The following is a 17,433-nucleotide window of genomic DNA, read 5'->3' on the forward strand; positions in this document are numbered from 1 at the left end:
GTGTGCAATTGGCTGCCGCGTTCACCCACAATTATACAGTCAATTCACTTTACAGTGTGTTCTGTGAAGCGCTTTGGGATGTCCTCCCGATATGAAAAGCGCTATATCAAATGCAAGGATTATTATTATTATTATTATCTCTAGGGTTTTTAACATAGGGTGAATGTCTCAAAGTATTTCACAAAGACGGAGGGGAAGTGGGTGGAAGAGATGGAAGAAACCAGGCTTGGTCAAGAACAGGCAAAATAATAATTATATTAATATTTTATTTGCATTTGATACACTGGAGCAACTATCATTTTAAGACATCTCAAAGTGCTTGACAGGGAACTGCTGACAAGAGTTGTGACTTAGTATTTATAGGCAAACATGGCAGTCAATTTGCACACAGCAATGTCCCACAAACTAATTTGGTCCAATGCCAATTTAACTGGAGGATTGTTACAGGACAGGATGACCCTACTTACTCTTTTTAATAATATCTTGGGATCTTTAACTTTAATCTAAACCACAATGACAGCAAATCAGCTGCAGAATTTGGTGTGGGATTTGAAAGAGAGATGGGGTGTGGGGGGTGATGGTCAAACTGTCCTGCTCCACTTGATAATCCTGTCCATTTGGATGCAAGTCTTGGTGACTCCGGCGTGGAGGGTGCTATATAACTCTAAGTTGTTGTTGTTGACTCTAAAAATTGAGATCATTGTTGTACTTCAATATGCTGGAGTGGACATTCTCTTGAATACACATAACATGTGAATTATGAACTTGGTGTGAGTATACATTTTATTTGGTCAGCCAAGTGTCTGACACGTGCAGAAACCCATCACCATGCTTAAACGTTTCTAAACTAGACTGACAGTTCCACATTTGTATGCCACCTACATATGTGGAGTCCTGTAGCTCAGCGGTTAGAGCACTCGCTTTGCAAGCGAGAGACCTGAGTTCAATTCCAGGCAGAGGGCGAAACCTTGGGCAAGTTTCCTTACTCCTCACAGAGCCTAATAATAATCCCTCCAAAAACAAATCAATAATAAATTGGTCATTTTCAATCTACGACTGTTTGTGGAACATTGCTGTGCGCAATTGGCTGCCGCGTTCGCCCACAAATATAGTCAATTCACTTTACAGTGTGTTCTGTGAAGCGCTTTGGGACGTCCTCCCAACGTGAAAAGCGCTATATCAAATACAAGGATTATTATTATATGGAAATGTCCTTGTGTCTGGACTGAAATGTGCACTTGCTCCCTACAGGGATTCATCCTGTTTGCCTAATTCTGGGAAGCATTAGACACAGGGATTCAACAACAGATCCTGGACGTGAAATGATTAGTTTTTTACCCAACAAGACAGTCATTTCATTCTGAACTTTTCAAATGAGGTCAAAATATTTCAAAAAGGGTTTTGACACCTCAGTTGTGAAAGTTTCATGTGGACTCCTTTCAGCTGCGAATGCCATATTCTATGCATCCCACTTACACATGGAACTTTCCCTGTTTTAAAATAAAACAATAAAGTTGGCAGGAAAAGACCTCGGAACTAGTGTAAGGACTTGATCAGTTTTGGAGTGAAGGTGTGTGGGATTGTCTGAGCCTGACAAAACAGCTGGGGAACCTGGAGTCTCCTCATGGAACACAAATAGACCTGGTCTGACCAGTTGACAACACAGCTGTATTTTTATCAGTTTCAGTACATTTTGAAAGGTGTTCAGCTAAGGGCACAAATCGTTCTATTTTCCATCTGCTTTATATAATATATTACTTAATTTGTCAAATGTGTTTCAGCAAATAATACCCTATGTGGTTTGCCAATTAATCATTTGAATTAGACTTTCTATCCCACTTCCGACAGAATAGTGATGTATATAATAATCCTTACATTTGATATATACATATATATTTGATATAACATGTCATCAAAATGTCTCAAAGCACTTCACAGGACGTACTGTAAAGTGTTGTGCCTGTGTGTACTTTACTAGCGAATGCAGCAGTTTGTACACAGCAGTGCCCCACAAACAGCTATGAAATGAATGATCAATTTTATTTTGGGGGGTTGTTGGCCAGGACACCAGGAGAAACCCCTTTCTCTTTTCAAATAGTGCCCAGGGATCTTTAACATCCAACAGAACAGGCAGAAGGGACCTGGGTTTAACGTCTCAACGGAAGGACATAATTATTATAATTAGGATTATTATTATAATTAGGATTATTATTATTATAAGGACAACACCTCCAACAAATGCAGCACATCCCCAGCACTGAAATAATAATAATAGTCCTTGCCTTTGATATAGCGCTTTTCACGTCGGGAGGACGTCCCAAAGCGCTTCACAGAACACACTGTAAAGTGAATTGACTGTATATTTGTGGGCGAACGCGGCAGCCAATTGCGCACAGCAATGTCCCACAAACAGTGGTGGATGGAAAATGACCAATTTATTATTGTTTTGGGTTTTGGAGGGATTATTATTAGGCTCTGTGTGGAGTAAGGAAACTTGCCCAAGGTTTCGCCCTCTGCCTGGAATTGAACCCGGGTCAGATGGGGTTGCTTTCCCCCAAATGAAACTACATTTCCGAACAGTGCTTTTTACTGCAAAGCAAAGTCCTTGTATAAATACCCACAATCATGCAATAAACCATCAGCACAGAGATAATACAAACATCTGTTTACCCCCCCCCCCCTCCCCCCCCCAGCCCCACCCCCAGCCCCACCCCCAGCCCCAGCCCCTCCCCCACCCCCAGCCCCTCCCCCCAGCCCCTCCCCCACCCCACCCCCCCACCCCCAGCCCCTCCCCCCACCCCCACCCCCAGCCCCTCCCCCCAGCCCCACCCCAGCCCCACCCCCCAGCCCCACCCCCCAGCCCCACCCCCAGCCCCCCCCCAGCCCCAGCCCCTCCCCACCCCACCCCCCAACCCCAGCCCCTCCCCCCCAGCCCCCCCCCAGCCCCCCCCCCACCCCACCCCCCCAGCCCCCCAGCCCCAGCCCCTCCCCCCCAGCCCCTCCCCCCCACCCCAGCCCCTCCCCCACCCCCAGCCCCTCCCCACCCCCAGCCCCTCCCCCACCCCCAGCCCCTCCCCCCAGCCCCTCCCCCCACCCCAGCCCCTCCCCCCACCCCCAGCCCTCCCCCACCCCAGCCCCTCCCCCAGCCCTTCCCCCCAGCCCCAGCCCCTCCCCCCAGCCCCAGCCCCTCCCCCCCAGCCCCAGTCCCCTCCCCCCACCCCAGCCCCTCCCCCCCAGACCCTCCCCCAGCCCCTCCCCCCAGCCCCTCCCCACCCCCAGCCCCTCCCCACCCCCCAACCCCTCCCCCCCCCCCCCACCCCCAGCCCCCCAGCCCCAGCCCCTCCCCCCAGCTCCAGCCCCTCCCCCCCAGCCCCCCACCCCTCTCCCCAGCCCCTCCCCCCACCCCAGCCCCCTCCACCCCCTCCCCCCCAGCCCAGCCCCCTCCCCCAGCCCCTCCCCCCACCCCCAGCCCCCACCCCTCCCCCCAGCCCCCCCCCCACCCCAGCCCCCCTCCACCCCCCCCCCCAGCCCCAGCCCCTCCCCCCCAGCCCCTCCCCCACCCCCAGCCCCCCACCCCTCCCCCCAGCCCCTCCCCCCCCCCAGCCCCCTCCACCCCCTCCCCCCCAGCCCCAGCCCCAGCCCCTCTCCCCCAGCCCCTCCCCCACCCCAGCCCCCCACCCCTCTCCCCAGCCCCTCCCCCCACCCACCCCCAGCGCCCCCCCAGCCCCAGCCCCTCCCCCCAGCCCCTCCCCCCAGCCCCAGGGAGAGAGAGATGCCATATTGCCGGAGTGCAGAGCGAGGAGAGAGGTTGTAGCAGAGCTCACCTCCCGGGGACCAGCAGCAGCCACACACCCTCCTCTCTCCCACACACACACACACACAGTACCACTGAGCCACAGCTCCACACAGTGATGGCTGCAGTAGTCGAAATGAAATCTGTGAGTACATTTGTTATATATATATATGTGTGTGAGTGTGTGTTGTAATATATTTATATACTGTATATATATGTGTGTGATGTGTGTTGTAATATATTTATATATTATATATATATGTGTGTGTTGTAATATATTTATATACTGTGTATATATATGTGTGTGTATGTTAGAGAGGTTTATTATTTATTTTAAAATGTCTTTTGCGCAGAGATTATTTTTTTACCCTAAAAAAAAATCCATCGCTGGTCAGAGGCTTCATTTTTTTGGGGGGAAATTGAAAAAAAAAACCTCCCCCCAGTAACGCCGAACTGCAAAAGTCAAGGCAGCAAAAAGGTTACAGCAAAAAGGTCTCTCTTTTTTTTCCTGCGTGACCTATTGCAACATACTAACGGTAAATGCAAATCCCTCTCCAGCCCTTAGTTAATTCCTCTGGTGCTTTATATAATATATATATATATATACATATATTTATTTACGTTGAATTCACAGTTTGTATATATTATATTATATGCTGAATTCAACCGTTTTTTCTCTTTTTATTTATATATATATACATATGAAAGTAAGTGAGAGTGGTGCAGAAGTGAGTGAGTGAGTGAACCTTCTCTTGTTATTGTCAAATAATACGTTGGGCCAAAAAAAAAAGGGGCTCAGGCGGCGGCTCGTGGTCAACAAGTGTCAGTCAGTGGCTGTTATTTGGGATGGTTCAGTCTGGGAGGGAAACGTGTGTAACGTAGGTATGTGTGTGTGTGTGTGTGCGTGTATGTGTGCATGTGTGTGTGTGCATGTACGTGCATGTGTGTGTGTACGTGTGTGTGTGTGCATGTATGTGCAAGTGTGTGCATGTGTGTGTGTGCATGTATGTGCATGTGTGTGTGTGCATGTATGTATGTGCCAGAGTGAGAGCTGCAGAGGGGGGACCGGATGGGGGAGAGAGAGGGAGAGGGGATGGAGGGAGGGAGGGAGGGATGGAGTATCCTCGCTCTGCTCTGCTGTGCTCTGCTGTGCTGTGCTGTTGTGCAGAGCGCTGTCCTGCAGTCAGTCAGTCAGTCAGTCAGCACTGCAGCTCCGGCTCTCTCCTGTGCTGAGTGCCACCGACTCGCCAGTTCACCGCTGTGGTTTTCATCGCCAGTGCAATGAATCAGCCACTTGCACATTCAGATTTCCGGCCTCTCTCTCTCTCTCTCTCTCTTTTTAATCAGCTCCTCAATGGCCAATGCCCACACCGTGGGGGTGGGGGGGATTCACGAGGAATAACGGTTGCGCTCCCAACTGAACTGCAGTGAGTCATTTCTACTCAGTTTGCAGACTCGCCCTCTTATCTTTTTCTTCCTTGAACGCAGAGCTGTTTCTGTTGAATTGCTTAATCTCCCCCTCCCCCCCTCCCCCCTCTCCCCCCCCACTGTTCCCCTGTTAAAGGGTTTGCCATGTGGCAGATGCAAACATCATGTCTGTCTTTTGGCGGAGGGGGGGAGGGGGAGGTGGGGCTTGTGTGTGTGTGTGTGTGTGTGTGTGTGTCTGTGGGTTATTTTTTTATTGCAGATCTCAAAAGTTGATGATCTACGAATGTGGGTTATAAAATACGACAGTTGAGGCCAGCACTGGAGAGATTCTGAGTACTCGGGGGAAACAAACTTGCAGCGCAGTGCAGGCCCAATAAACAGTGCCTTTATATGATCATACGCAGTGTTTTGTGATCAAAGTACAACATTTAAAAGAATACCCCAAGATATGGCAATGCAAAGGCTCTGCTCGTGGCTTTACTCCCTAACCCATTATCTGTTGCCTCCGCTCGACTGGCTCCGACCTCCTGCTTGTTCCTTGCGCTCTTCGTTCCACCATCAGTGGCCGCACTTTTTCAGCTACTACGCCCTGGAACGCTGGAGCACTCTTCCCTCCGTCTTGTCACTTTCTTCCCCATCTTCAGATCGCGCTTGAAGATGCTCCTCTTCAGCCGTCCTTACAGTTACCTTTCCCCCCAGCTCGGCGTCATGCTCCGCCACTGTCAAGCGCTCTGGGACGCTACCCTGAGTGAGGTGCACTATATAATTGCAAGGTGTTGTTTTTAATACGGTAATCAGGTCTGAAGACGTGTGGTGAATCCTGGAGGACAAGATCATTGGTAGACCAGGAAATATTCCTTTAGCTCCCAAGGCATTTATCATATACTTTACTGTACTAACTACACGGTGAAAAGAAAATCAGAACTGTGTCCTTTTAGTTGAGGAAAACACGTTGCTAATCTGAGAGTATAATGAGATGGTTGTGACATCCTTGGGATAGAATGGCTGGGGGAGGGGCGATGATCTTATCTAGAAAGAGTGGAACAGGCTAAGTATCTGGTTGTGATCATGAGTTGTATAATTACTGGCCCATTGCTATTATCTGTAGCACCGCTGAGGTTTCCACTCAGAGAAGGCTTTCTCTGAATAAATTATTTCCTTTTTAATTTTACACAATTTGTAAATTATGCATTTTTTTTACACATGAAGCAGGTTTACATTTTGTAACGTTCAAATATTCAATATTCAAATATGACTCCTGCCAGAAATGTAGCTGAGCAAATATTTTTAAAACTGTGCTGATATTAGAAGATTATAAAACAAGACATTTATATACCAGTTTGTTAATGAACTATTTTGTGTGATTTGCAGTATACCCAGGGAATTTTCTATTATTTGGCTTGATAGAAGTACCACTATAATTGATTTTTTAAAGAGGGCAGGATAGTACGTCATTCAAAGTCGTGTTCACTGGATATGTGACAGAAGTGCTTTTAATTGCCATACTTGGTGTGGGTAATTTGGGACATGGAAATAAACCTAACCATCAAATCTCTTTTCTGTTTGAGAATCTGACCGTGAGATGCGATTTAATTTTGAAACCTTTCGAGGTCAGATATCAGAATCATGTAAGTAGATTCACAACCGGTATCTTGAGGGTAGTCTTGAGAGAGGTCGCCACTCCTTTGACGGCCATTGCTTTTACAAGGGGCTTGATTGTCACAGGGTTGCTGGCCACTTGGCTGACTACCTCAGCAGTGTGTGTTTGTGTTCTCAAGTGGACTGTGGGATTCACCAACACAGAATGGTAAAGGATTGGATGACATAACCTGATTTGTCCCATTTGGGTGGTGCCATAATCTGTAACTGGAATGATTATTAAGGGACAGGGTCAGGGCATGTCCACAGGCAGATTGCTCTGTTCTGCTTTCCCATCGAAAACGTGTAGTCTGGGACATCTGTATTCCCAAAGAAATAGGACTAATCCTTTCTATTAATTTTTTCTTCGAATTTCTCCCTTCTCTTGGCTTGCATTGGGATATGGTTCTATGGGAGCAATAGTATGTACTTACCTTAATTCACCCAAATGGTCATTGTTCATGTCGAAGACATTAGTCCTGGCAGGCTATTTCAACTTTAGGCTATTTCAACTTTAGGCTATCATAGTGAGCCCAATATTTACTTTGCCTGATGTCTACGCGTGTAGGGATCACTGAATATTGATCAGAAATAGGTACTCCAGCTTATTTTTTGTCTCCCTAGTGATGCTAAAGACAATTGTGTAACCCCAAGCACTATTACTCTGATCAGCCAACTAAGCACATAATTTGATCCTTGAACCTTCTTGGTGTATGTGCTTTAGATTATTATTAGCTGCTGAAATTACTGAGCTACTGAGAGACTCCCTGCATATGCTGTTACATAATAGACATGCAGGAATGTCAATTAATCATTAATCCTCTTAATGTTATACCCTTGTATAGTAAAGGAGCGGGAATGATTGTGTTGCTGGCTTTAGTGCCCTTGGTATGTGAAAAAAAACAGAGAACTCAATTGAAATATCCATTGCAGTTATGTGATTGAAATTGCCATAGTAATGGATGCTTGGGTGGTCATTGGACTCTATTTATAATTTAGGGTTCCAATAATGGTTGAAAACATTCCTAGTTTGATATCTGAATCTTGACTCTAAATTTCAAGGTGGGAGGGAGAATTCCAATTAAAATATTCAGAATGTTATACCCTGCTTAGTTTCACTCAATTTAAAAAGAACAGTAAATCGTTATAAAGTTATTATGATTGTTCTCTGTTTCCGTAAACTACTTGTATCCAACAAGTCCTGATCAAATTGACTGACAAAGAAACAAAAACTTGATTATGATTGCGATTTCACAGCCTGCTCCACTGGATGACATTTCCTGCTGGCGGAAAGCATTCAGCTTATTATCCTCTGATCGAGGGGGATGGTCAGTCTTGACACTGGATATTTGATGCGATAGTGATGGTTGCTTTCATAGCTAGGCTATGGGAAAAGAGTGTAGGAGTGGGACTAATTGGATAGCTCTTTCAAAGGACCGGCACAGGCATGATGGGCTGAATGGCCTCCTTTTGTGCTGTAGGATTCTATGATTTTATAATTCAAATCCTAGCAGAAGTTAAAATTGCTGCAACTGAGAGATCTCTGCAGAGAGACATTCAACACATGACTGATCTGGTGCTGCAGAAGGAAAGCCTAGTCATTTTTAATGGTATTTCAGTTTGTGTTTCTTTCCCCAGTCTTTCTTTACAAAATGTGGGAGTTGCTCCAATCTATTGCCTATTTGCTCTTCCACCGTCACGGGCTGGGAGCTGCACATTTTTATTAATACAAAGACCACAATGTTGTGTGATCTCTGAAGCTGTTCTGTTGATTGTTATAGAAGGAATCCTCTTCTTTCCCCCTCACCCACTTTAGTTTGTATTCATTCATTGTTGATCGCTTAAAAAAAAGTTTTGACTCAATTCTAGTATTTTATCATGAAAAGCTTTCTGAGGCACATTGATTGAGTAAGGAGGAAGTGGTGGAGGGGAGAGAAGGTGGCGAGAGGGTTTTGCTAATCTGTGAGTAGGTATAACCTCACGATTCTGGCAGTAACGCTTGCGTTACTTTAACCCCATGTGTGCTTGTTCCAGAGATCATCGGAAAGTGGATACTGCATCCATACAGAACTTAGTTGCACAGGATGACAACATTTTTTTTCTTTCTCTCTCCCCACTCCAACCTTAACTGTCGTCATACTCATCATCAATACATCGGTTGCCACAATTGCTTTACAATCAATCCTGCAAAGTGCTTTGAAGTGACCTCCTGACACGGAAGGCGCTATACCAAACGCAAAGGTTATTATACCTTTCTAGATAGCTGCAGAACTTCTTCAAGGCCTGCAAATAAATATTTTTACGAGTACAATCTAAGCCCAATTTTGTGATCCATATAGTTTGAATGAAAGATTAAACCAAGATTCTGTCTGACAATTCAGGGTCTCATGTTGGAGAAAGGAGTTTCTGATGAGTGTCCTGGCAAATAATACTCCATGCTAATTGGTCATGCATTTCATGGCTGTTTGTGGGATAGTATTGTATAGAAAATAGCTGCACCAACCTACAATAAGTCATTACATTTGACAGTAAATATTTATTTAGCACTTTTAAATGTTTTGATGTGTTAGATGATGTAATTTTGCATGTGCATTTTATCAATTGCTTCGCTGGTGCCTCAGTTCAAATTGTGGGACTTCTGTGGATCCACAATTAATTACTGAAAGGCTGGTAGACTAACAAACAGGCCAACTTCCCGCATTTGCGCATCTTTATCAGTTATTGAGCTTGCAATGAGGTCTGCAAAAGGGATTGTATTTTTCAGGGTGAGCTATTACAGAAAAACAAATTAATTATTTTAGCTACATTTGAACTCACAGCTTGTTTATATACATTGACATCTAAAATAAGGTAATTTCTTGCTGTTTAGAGTCATGTTTTGAAACAATCCATTGCGAAGGCACATGGGTTCTTTCTTGGTGAGAAAGTGAGTTTGAATGTGGTTCTTTTGAAACATCCCCAAAATAAGTTGATGCAAACCTCCTAAAGTGACTTTTGTTACTAATAATAATAATCCTATTATTATTTTTGTTACTTATGGTATTGCAAAGTAAGTTGGTGCAAACCTCCTAAAGTGACTTTTGTTACTAATAATAATAATCCTATTATTATTTTTGTTACTTATGGTATTGCTACAAGTGACCTTTACTATTATATGTTGAGCTTCTCCAAATTCCTTCTTCCATTTGTGTTTTCTGTGCAGTAGGAAGTGCTTGTTTTCTTCTGATGTTGTTGACATTGGGAGACTAACTGTTGTTCTATGTGGAAACATTGTGTCGGCCTGGCTCAGTTGGTAGCATTCTTGCCTCTGCGAGTCAGAAGATTGTGGGTTCAAGCCCCATATTGGGACTTGGACTCCCATAGTCGAAGCTGACACTCCAGTCCAGTGTTGGGATGTTCTGCATTGTTGGAGGTGCCGATGAGACATTAAACAGAGGCCCCTTCTGTCTCTTCTGGTGGAAATTAAAGATCCCATGGTACTCTTTGAACAGAGAAGGGGGTTTCTCCTGGTGTCCTAGCCAACAATACCCCCAAATAAGAAAAAAATGACATTCACTTTATAGCTGTTTGTGGGATGTTGCTTTGTGCAAATTGGCTTCCACATTTTCCCACAAATACACGGTCACTCCACTTCATTGTATCCTGCGAAGCACTTTGGGACATCCTCCTGATGCAAAAAGTGCCATACCAAATGTAAGGATTCTAAATACTCCTTGCATTTGATACAGCTCCTTATCACATTGTTGATATGTCTCAAAGGCTTCACAGGACATGTTGTAAAGTGGAGTCGCTGAATTTTGTGGAACGAAACAAGGCAGACATTGCATAGAGCAATGACCCACAAACTGCCATGGAGTGAGTGACCAATTTTATTTGGGATTGTTGGCCAGGACACTGACAGAGAGAGAAATTCCTTTCTATTTTTGAATTGTGCCATGGGATCTTTAATTTGCACCAGAACAGGCAGAAGGGGCCTCTGTTTAACAGCTTATCCAAAGGACATGATGAAATTTTAACAATATATACCAATTTCACCTGATGGTTGGTGGAAGGAGAAAGAATAGAAATGGGTGGAGATTTTTCCCCACCAGACCTACATTTACACAGTAATTACACAGTTTTAATAGTTATAAATCTCAATTTTGCATAGCGCCTTACATGTTATCAAGGTCTGAGTGCTCCATAGAATTTGATGTGAATGTGATGCCCTACATCATGTGAACAGTATCAGGACAGCAGGTCATCCTGATTGGATCTGACTTCAATACAAATAGTTTATTGTGGTTGTCAAAACAATAGCCCTGTCTTATCATTATGTTACTATTTTGCATGATGGGAATTCTTGGCAGATACTCGGTGTCAAAGGTGATGGCTGGAAGTAAATGCAGCACTAACATTATTTAACATTATTGAAATAACATTATTTAATACTGATAAAATTATATGAGTACCAGATTTTACTTTTTTTCAAATAAAATTGGGTTGTAGAAATATCCTTGGAGGCTTTTTTACTCTACTCTTTGATTTCACAAGAAAAATAATGAAATAACACCATAAATAATCCTTGCATTTGATGTATCTCCTTTCATGTCAGGAGGATGTTTTGAAGTGCATCACATGATTTATTCTATGTAAAGCATGGTGACTATTGTGTAGGCAGAGTTGAGGGGGAAGTTAGATGAAACAGGAGAAACATTTTCATTTAGACGGTTATAAGAAAGTGGAATGCTTTGCCATAAGCAGTTGTTTCAGCTAAGCCCACAACAGCATTTAAACGAAAATTTGATGAATATTTGAAGAAAAAAGGTATATTTATCAGAAAAGATTAGAGAATCATGATCAGAGTGGTTTGCTTCAGTAGAAATGCTGAAGCATTGACTAATACTTCCAGGAATTAGTTAATAATAATGTTGGAGATTGTTCCTCTCTTCAGCCATCCCATGCATTTATATTTCTGAACATTGCCAGCACAGAAAGTAAACTTTTGAGGAATACAAATCTAAGACAGTCTGCATCGTCTAGTAGTGGTATAATTCCTTGCACGACAGGACATTTCAAATGTGTTACAGGATTTACTGTGAAGTGGATTTTCTCTGTATTTGTAGGCGATCATGGCAGCCCAGTTGTGAACAGCAATGTCCCGCAAACAGCCAAGATGTGAATGAACGGTTTTCTTTGGTGGATTGTTAGCCAGGACACTGCGAGAAACTCTTTTTGAGTAGTGCCATGGGATCTTTAATGTCCACCTGAATGGGGGGACAGGTCCTCAGTTTACCATCTCATCCGAAGGATGGTACCTCCGACAATGCAATGGACCACCCCTAGCACTGCAATGGAGTGTTAGCTTAGATTATATGAGTTCAAGTCCCAATGCGGGGCTTGAACCCACATCCCCTGACCCAGAGGTGAGAGTGCTACCAACTCAGCCAGAGCTGATGCACAGCTAAGGTTGCTCATTCCATTCCAAACAAAGGGAAATTTGCATGAGCTTATACATGTACATATGTGGAACTCTTCTTTGGATAATAACAATCATGGGTTTCTGCATGTCAGACACCCGACTGACCAAAAGCAATCTGAGTGCAAATTTGTATGGCAGCAGTGCAGTGAAGCTGCCTCTTGAGTTGTCCATAATTACTCAATTCCCCCCCCAGCTCAGATCCAAGGGTCAAAGGGTATGTTTTTCTCAGAGTTTCTGAGGCTTTTTAGGATTCCATTCATTACCAGACCACTACATGTGTTCATAAAGAACATGCTTCCAGAGACTTTGTTCTTTTGTTTAGTTATACCACTTGATTGTTTTGGAGTATTTTCATGAATGCTAACAGTGTGTATTGGGGCCCATTACTTGGCCCAGTTTTCCAGTTGCAAACTGCTGCTCCCTACCCAATTTGTGACTGAGGAATCCTGCTGGATCATGACCTCTTTACTGTAGTTCCTGTTTGCAATCTTTATCCCTGTCACTCAGAAACTAGCTGGGAAAACTGCGGGAGTGAGATTATGTACTCTTTAGCAGCGTGCTAGAAAATATTTTGTCTCAATTTTATTCCTCAAATGTCTTCAACAAGAATGACTGGGAATGAGACCATCGTACTCAGGAGGATTACCAACTGGTCACATAATAATGTGATTCAACCTTCCAGTGACTAGTTTTAGGATCGCAATTTCTCTTTATGCTTGTTTTAAAATTTGAGCAAACTTGTAAAAATAAATTTGTGATGTGAGCGAGTCTCATCAACTGTTGGATTTCTGCCTTTTGTGAAATTTTACTTTGTGCCCTCCCCTTCCAATTTCCACGTTTCCTGTCCTGAGGATGCTAAGGTTTTCTGAGTTACAGATCCTTAGATCTGGCACCTGAGCAGCCATTGTTCAAGTGTCTATGCAGTCAGCGTTTGCAGGCTGTGGGGCACATCGTATCTTAGCAGGATTTCGTCCTCACGTATCCTCGGTTCCAGCCGTGGGCACCGGATTATAGAGTGTCAGTGGATTCCTACTGGAAGCCATTCAGTTCATGTTTGTGCCATTGACATCAATAGTAAATGCATTATATAGCTATCAAAAGTGGGAATGCTGGATAAGTTCTTGATTTAACCAGTTTAACATGGAGAATTGTTGTTCAGTTTACGTGTTGGCCATGATCACTAGGTAACTAAAATTGCTGCTTGGTGCAGCATGAGGCAGTTAGCTTCAGCCCCAGCCCCCTTCTTGGATTAGAAACAGACAAACTGGTTAGAGTTGTTGATCACTAACCAGAGACTTATGCTGGATGGTACACTTGTGTGGACAGGATGTGTCTCTCCTGGGTGATGAAATAGCCTTTTACCTCGCACATAAAAAATGTCCACTTGGGGAGGGAAGTGATGTCCAAGGCCTTGGGTGGGCTGGGGGAAAATGGAGCTGTGTTTGGGCAGGAGTGGGGAAATGTGTAAAGGATAGGAAGTATAAATTGTTGACTGAGTCTTTTATCCTTTGCAGTAATAAAAATAAATGACTGTTTCTGACAGCAATCTTCTAGAGACACTCTGATCCTCTGAAGAGCGCACTGGGACCTGGTTTACTGTGGTGTTGCTGATATGGGGGCTGCATTTGGCAGCAATTCAGGAATGTAGACGCAACATTTATCTGTTACGGTTCTGTGCATATTTTGCTTCTAATAGAAACATGATTTTGTATGTGCTGGGATGTCAATATGATTTCTAACAGTGTTACAACTGCTTTCCGAGCCTTTTTTCCCTATCTCGCTGCTCAGTATTTCCTCTGCATGCTTTGGAGCCTTGGAGAGGCTGACTTTGACTAATATTCCGTGGGAATTTGTAATGATGTAAATGTTTTAAGCATTCTTCCTCATGCTTCCCTTGACCTACATTGGTGTATTTTTTTGACTATGTAAACTGTCTTAGATTTGCATTCCTCAGAGCTTACTCTCTGTGCTACACTGTTAGGAAATATGCAGGAATGCATGGGATGACTGAAGAGAGGAACAATCCCCAACATGTTTTTTTAAGAAAAAAACAGGGCTTTGGGAGAGGTCTTTTGGGATGGTTTTACTAGACCTAAGAAACTTAAGAGGCGACCTGGTTTCAAAGATTATGAAGGATTATAATAGGATAAATAGGAATATTTTACAGTAAACCCCATTATAAGGAGGTGCCCTGAGAATCCTAGGTTGTTTTTGACATGTGGACTGGCCAGCTTCCCACGTGCTAAATGGCCAACCTTCAGGTTGTCAGGTCACTGCGAACATCATTTCCTGTATGCTGCGCAGTGCAAAGGAAATACCTAATGGTGAACTGTGATGTTTGAATTTATGGACCTGAAACAGCGTGTTATACCAAGGTTCTGTATTCCACTGGTCGGCTGAAAGAGAGCACAATTATCAAAACGAATTAGAGGAAAGGTTAGTTAGGGGAAAAGCATTATTCTGGAATGTGGAATATTCTGACTGAAACCATAGTTGTAGCAGAGACCGTAAATTCCTTTTTAAAAAAAATTTGATGTTTGAAGAGGAAGAACAGCTCACACGTTTCCTATATGAAAATGACCCAAACACTTTACAGACATAACCTGGAAACCCACGAAGGCTGACAGTTTTTACTTCACAATAATGAGATTAGTAAGATTTCAAATGTCCAGTTTACATTTGTGAATCCTGTCATTAGGTCAAGTAACAATTCTGCAATAGTTCTCTCTATACTGTAGAACCTTTAGTTGCTGTCATTGCTCAAATGTTAACTAGATAGTACTGGTGCGTTGTCTTTCTCCCTGATCGAGTATGATCTTCTGGCATTGTCTTCAAATTCTTACAGCGCATATATTTTAACTGAAATATGCTTTTCCTGCACTGCTACGACTACAGCATTTCCAGTCATTCTCTTTTCTCTGTAGAAAGGCTCTAGATTTTCACACTTCTTGTTTTGATTAGTTACTTTAAATGGATGTCTTAAATCTTGTTCCTTCAAATTCTCTCTGCTCTTTCCTTTCTCTACTACAGGGCTACAGAGCTTTAGACTTTTTAAATCAACATCTTTGCTGAACTGAATGGAATTGGTGAACTGCACTCAATCCTGAAGAACCTTAACCTAAGCTACAAATATCTCACACCAGAAACATTTGGAAGTTAGTATTAAATGCTGACTCCTCCCTCCTTATGTAGGCCAAGATCTATAATTCAACCAACTGATCTTTCACCATAGCCCCTTTGTTAGAAATTGCAGCTGGTTTTAACACTATCAAACAATGTGTGATTTTTTTGTTTTTTTTTGCAAAAATGTCTAGAGTGGGGGAAGGGAGGAGAGGTTGTACAAAGTTAATGTTATCTAAGATGATGCTATGGAGCTGTTTGTACATTGTGCTTATTCAGACAAAGTACAACCATGATTCTTTGCTCTTCACTCTTGGCTTAATTTAACCGTTCATATACTGATGTGTTGTATCATACAAACATTCAACCAGGACTAGAAATTATGTCTGTCTGTCTCGACTTCACTCACAACAGATGTGGTTTGCATTTCCAAATCCGCTCTTATTTCAACGGTTGTTCTGCCTTCTCAGATTTCTAACCAAATTCATAAGTGATGATGATGAGGTTCATGTTCAGCGCCTTGGGACGTCCTCCCGACGTGAAAGGCGCTCTATAAATGGAATCTTGTTGTTGTTCAACATTAGGAGCCTTATGTTAAAAGTCCTGAAAAAATTACTTCTGATTTGCTGTGGATTATAAAGTACTTTGGTCTTTTAAAGCTCCTTTTGGTGTCAAATTACATTTTCTCACATGAACATAACTAAACTGTACACACAAACTGCTGATCTGCCAAACACAATAATTAGTCAGTTGATTGGAAAGTATTCTACCCAATGCATCACTGAATTATTCGTTACATTCAGTCAGATTTTAATACCACTCTTGGGTTTAAAAAAAAATGGAAATGGATAATCCCACCCCGATTGTGATTTATTTATTCCCAGTTATTTATTTTAAGTGCTTGGAGACATTTACTTTACATGTATGTTTCTAAATAAAAGCAAGTTTTGTCAGCGTTTTGGGAGGGACAGAAGAGAGCCATCATAGGAGGTACAGCAATCTCTGACCAACTACAAGTTCAGGTATTTAAAGTTAATGAATGGATTTGACAAGATATGAGGGGAACTCTCCAATAGAAATATTAAAAATAGGAGAGGTGGGTGGGGGACATGTGTAGTGTATAGACCTCTTGCGGAAGAGTTGAGCCGAATATCCTGTTATGCACAGAACGATGATTGAGTCAGATCAGAAAGCATTTCATCACACACGTGGTTGTGAAAATTTGATGTGCACTGCTCTGAAGACCACCAACATTGTTTGGGTTGTGAGAGAGTTGAAGTAAATGTGTTTATCAAGGATGCGGAGAAAAGGTAATGATATGGGACTAAAAGATGCTACTGTTGGAACAGGTTCAATGGACCAAATGGCTTCCTTTTGCTACTATGAACATTGCACTCTGTTGCATTAACATTTGTGTATTTCAAGCATTTGTGCTCTGCCCAGTGAGTTCTATGTTCAGGCCTCTCTGCCCAGTGAGCTCTGCATCCACCTGCACTGCAGGCAACTGTAGCCTGACACTCACCTGTAAGTTGCTGACTTTCACTGCAGCAACACCTTGTGTCAGGCCAGGTCTCATTAGGTGATGATTTATTGTACAGTGGCTGAATCTGCTGGAGTCTGAAAAAGTGGTGGTGGTGGTTGTCCTTCATGGTGAAAAATTGTTTAGTTCTGGATGGCACCAAGTTGACCTACAGGTGTACATTAGGAGTCACCGGGGAATAACAGTGTTTATCAGCAGAGGCAAATGGACTGCATGTTGTGACTTGAGTATGAAGAAGTTGCCTACAAAATACACAGTCACTGCACATTACATTAAAACCTCTGAAATGTTTTGAGAAGACCTGACGTGAGGCTGCATATCAAATGCAAGGATTATTTTGATTATTATTAATAATGTTTTTCTCTGCTCTGTTATGTTGCTTATTCATTGTATCAATTTAGATGAAATTTCAACCAGAATCTTTGGTTGTTCCCGCCACCTCACCAATCCTGT

At 43.2% G+C, this 17,433-nt stretch overlaps 2 protein-coding genes across 5 annotated transcripts in view; both read left to right on the forward strand.

The window, feature by feature from the left end:
- Positions 1-2,825: 2,825 nt before the first annotated feature.
- LOC121850152 (vegetative cell wall protein gp1-like) lies at positions 2,826-3,742 on the forward strand (the record flags this gene model as incomplete). Its single annotated transcript, XM_042340407.1, is given in 2 exon segments — positions 2,826-3,461; positions 3,464-3,742. Coding segments are annotated over 2 exon segments (915 nt in total), but the record flags the coding sequence as incomplete, so codon positions are not given.
- Positions 3,743-3,764: 22 nt separating this feature from the next.
- The window catches only part of septin11 (septin-11), a 52,296-nt gene continuing 38,627 nt past the window's right edge, over positions 3,765-17,433 (forward strand). For all 4 annotated transcript variants that reach the window (XR_006085475.1, XR_006085476.1, XM_042340417.1 and 1 more), the window contains exon 1: positions 3,765-3,938. Coding sequence is in view for 2 of the 4 variants with exons in the window: in XM_042340417.1 (XP_042196351.1) it covers positions 3,912-3,938 (27 nt within the window). In the remaining 2 variants the exon portion in view is untranslated. The remainder of the gene's footprint in view (positions 3,939-17,433) is intronic.

Source organism: Callorhinchus milii, unplaced genomic scaffold (genome assembly GCF_018977255.1).
Source record: "Callorhinchus milii isolate IMCB2004 unplaced genomic scaffold, IMCB_Cmil_1.0 Scaffold1, whole genome shotgun sequence".
NCBI lineage: Eukaryota > Metazoa > Chordata > Chondrichthyes > Chimaeriformes > Callorhinchidae > Callorhinchus > Callorhinchus milii.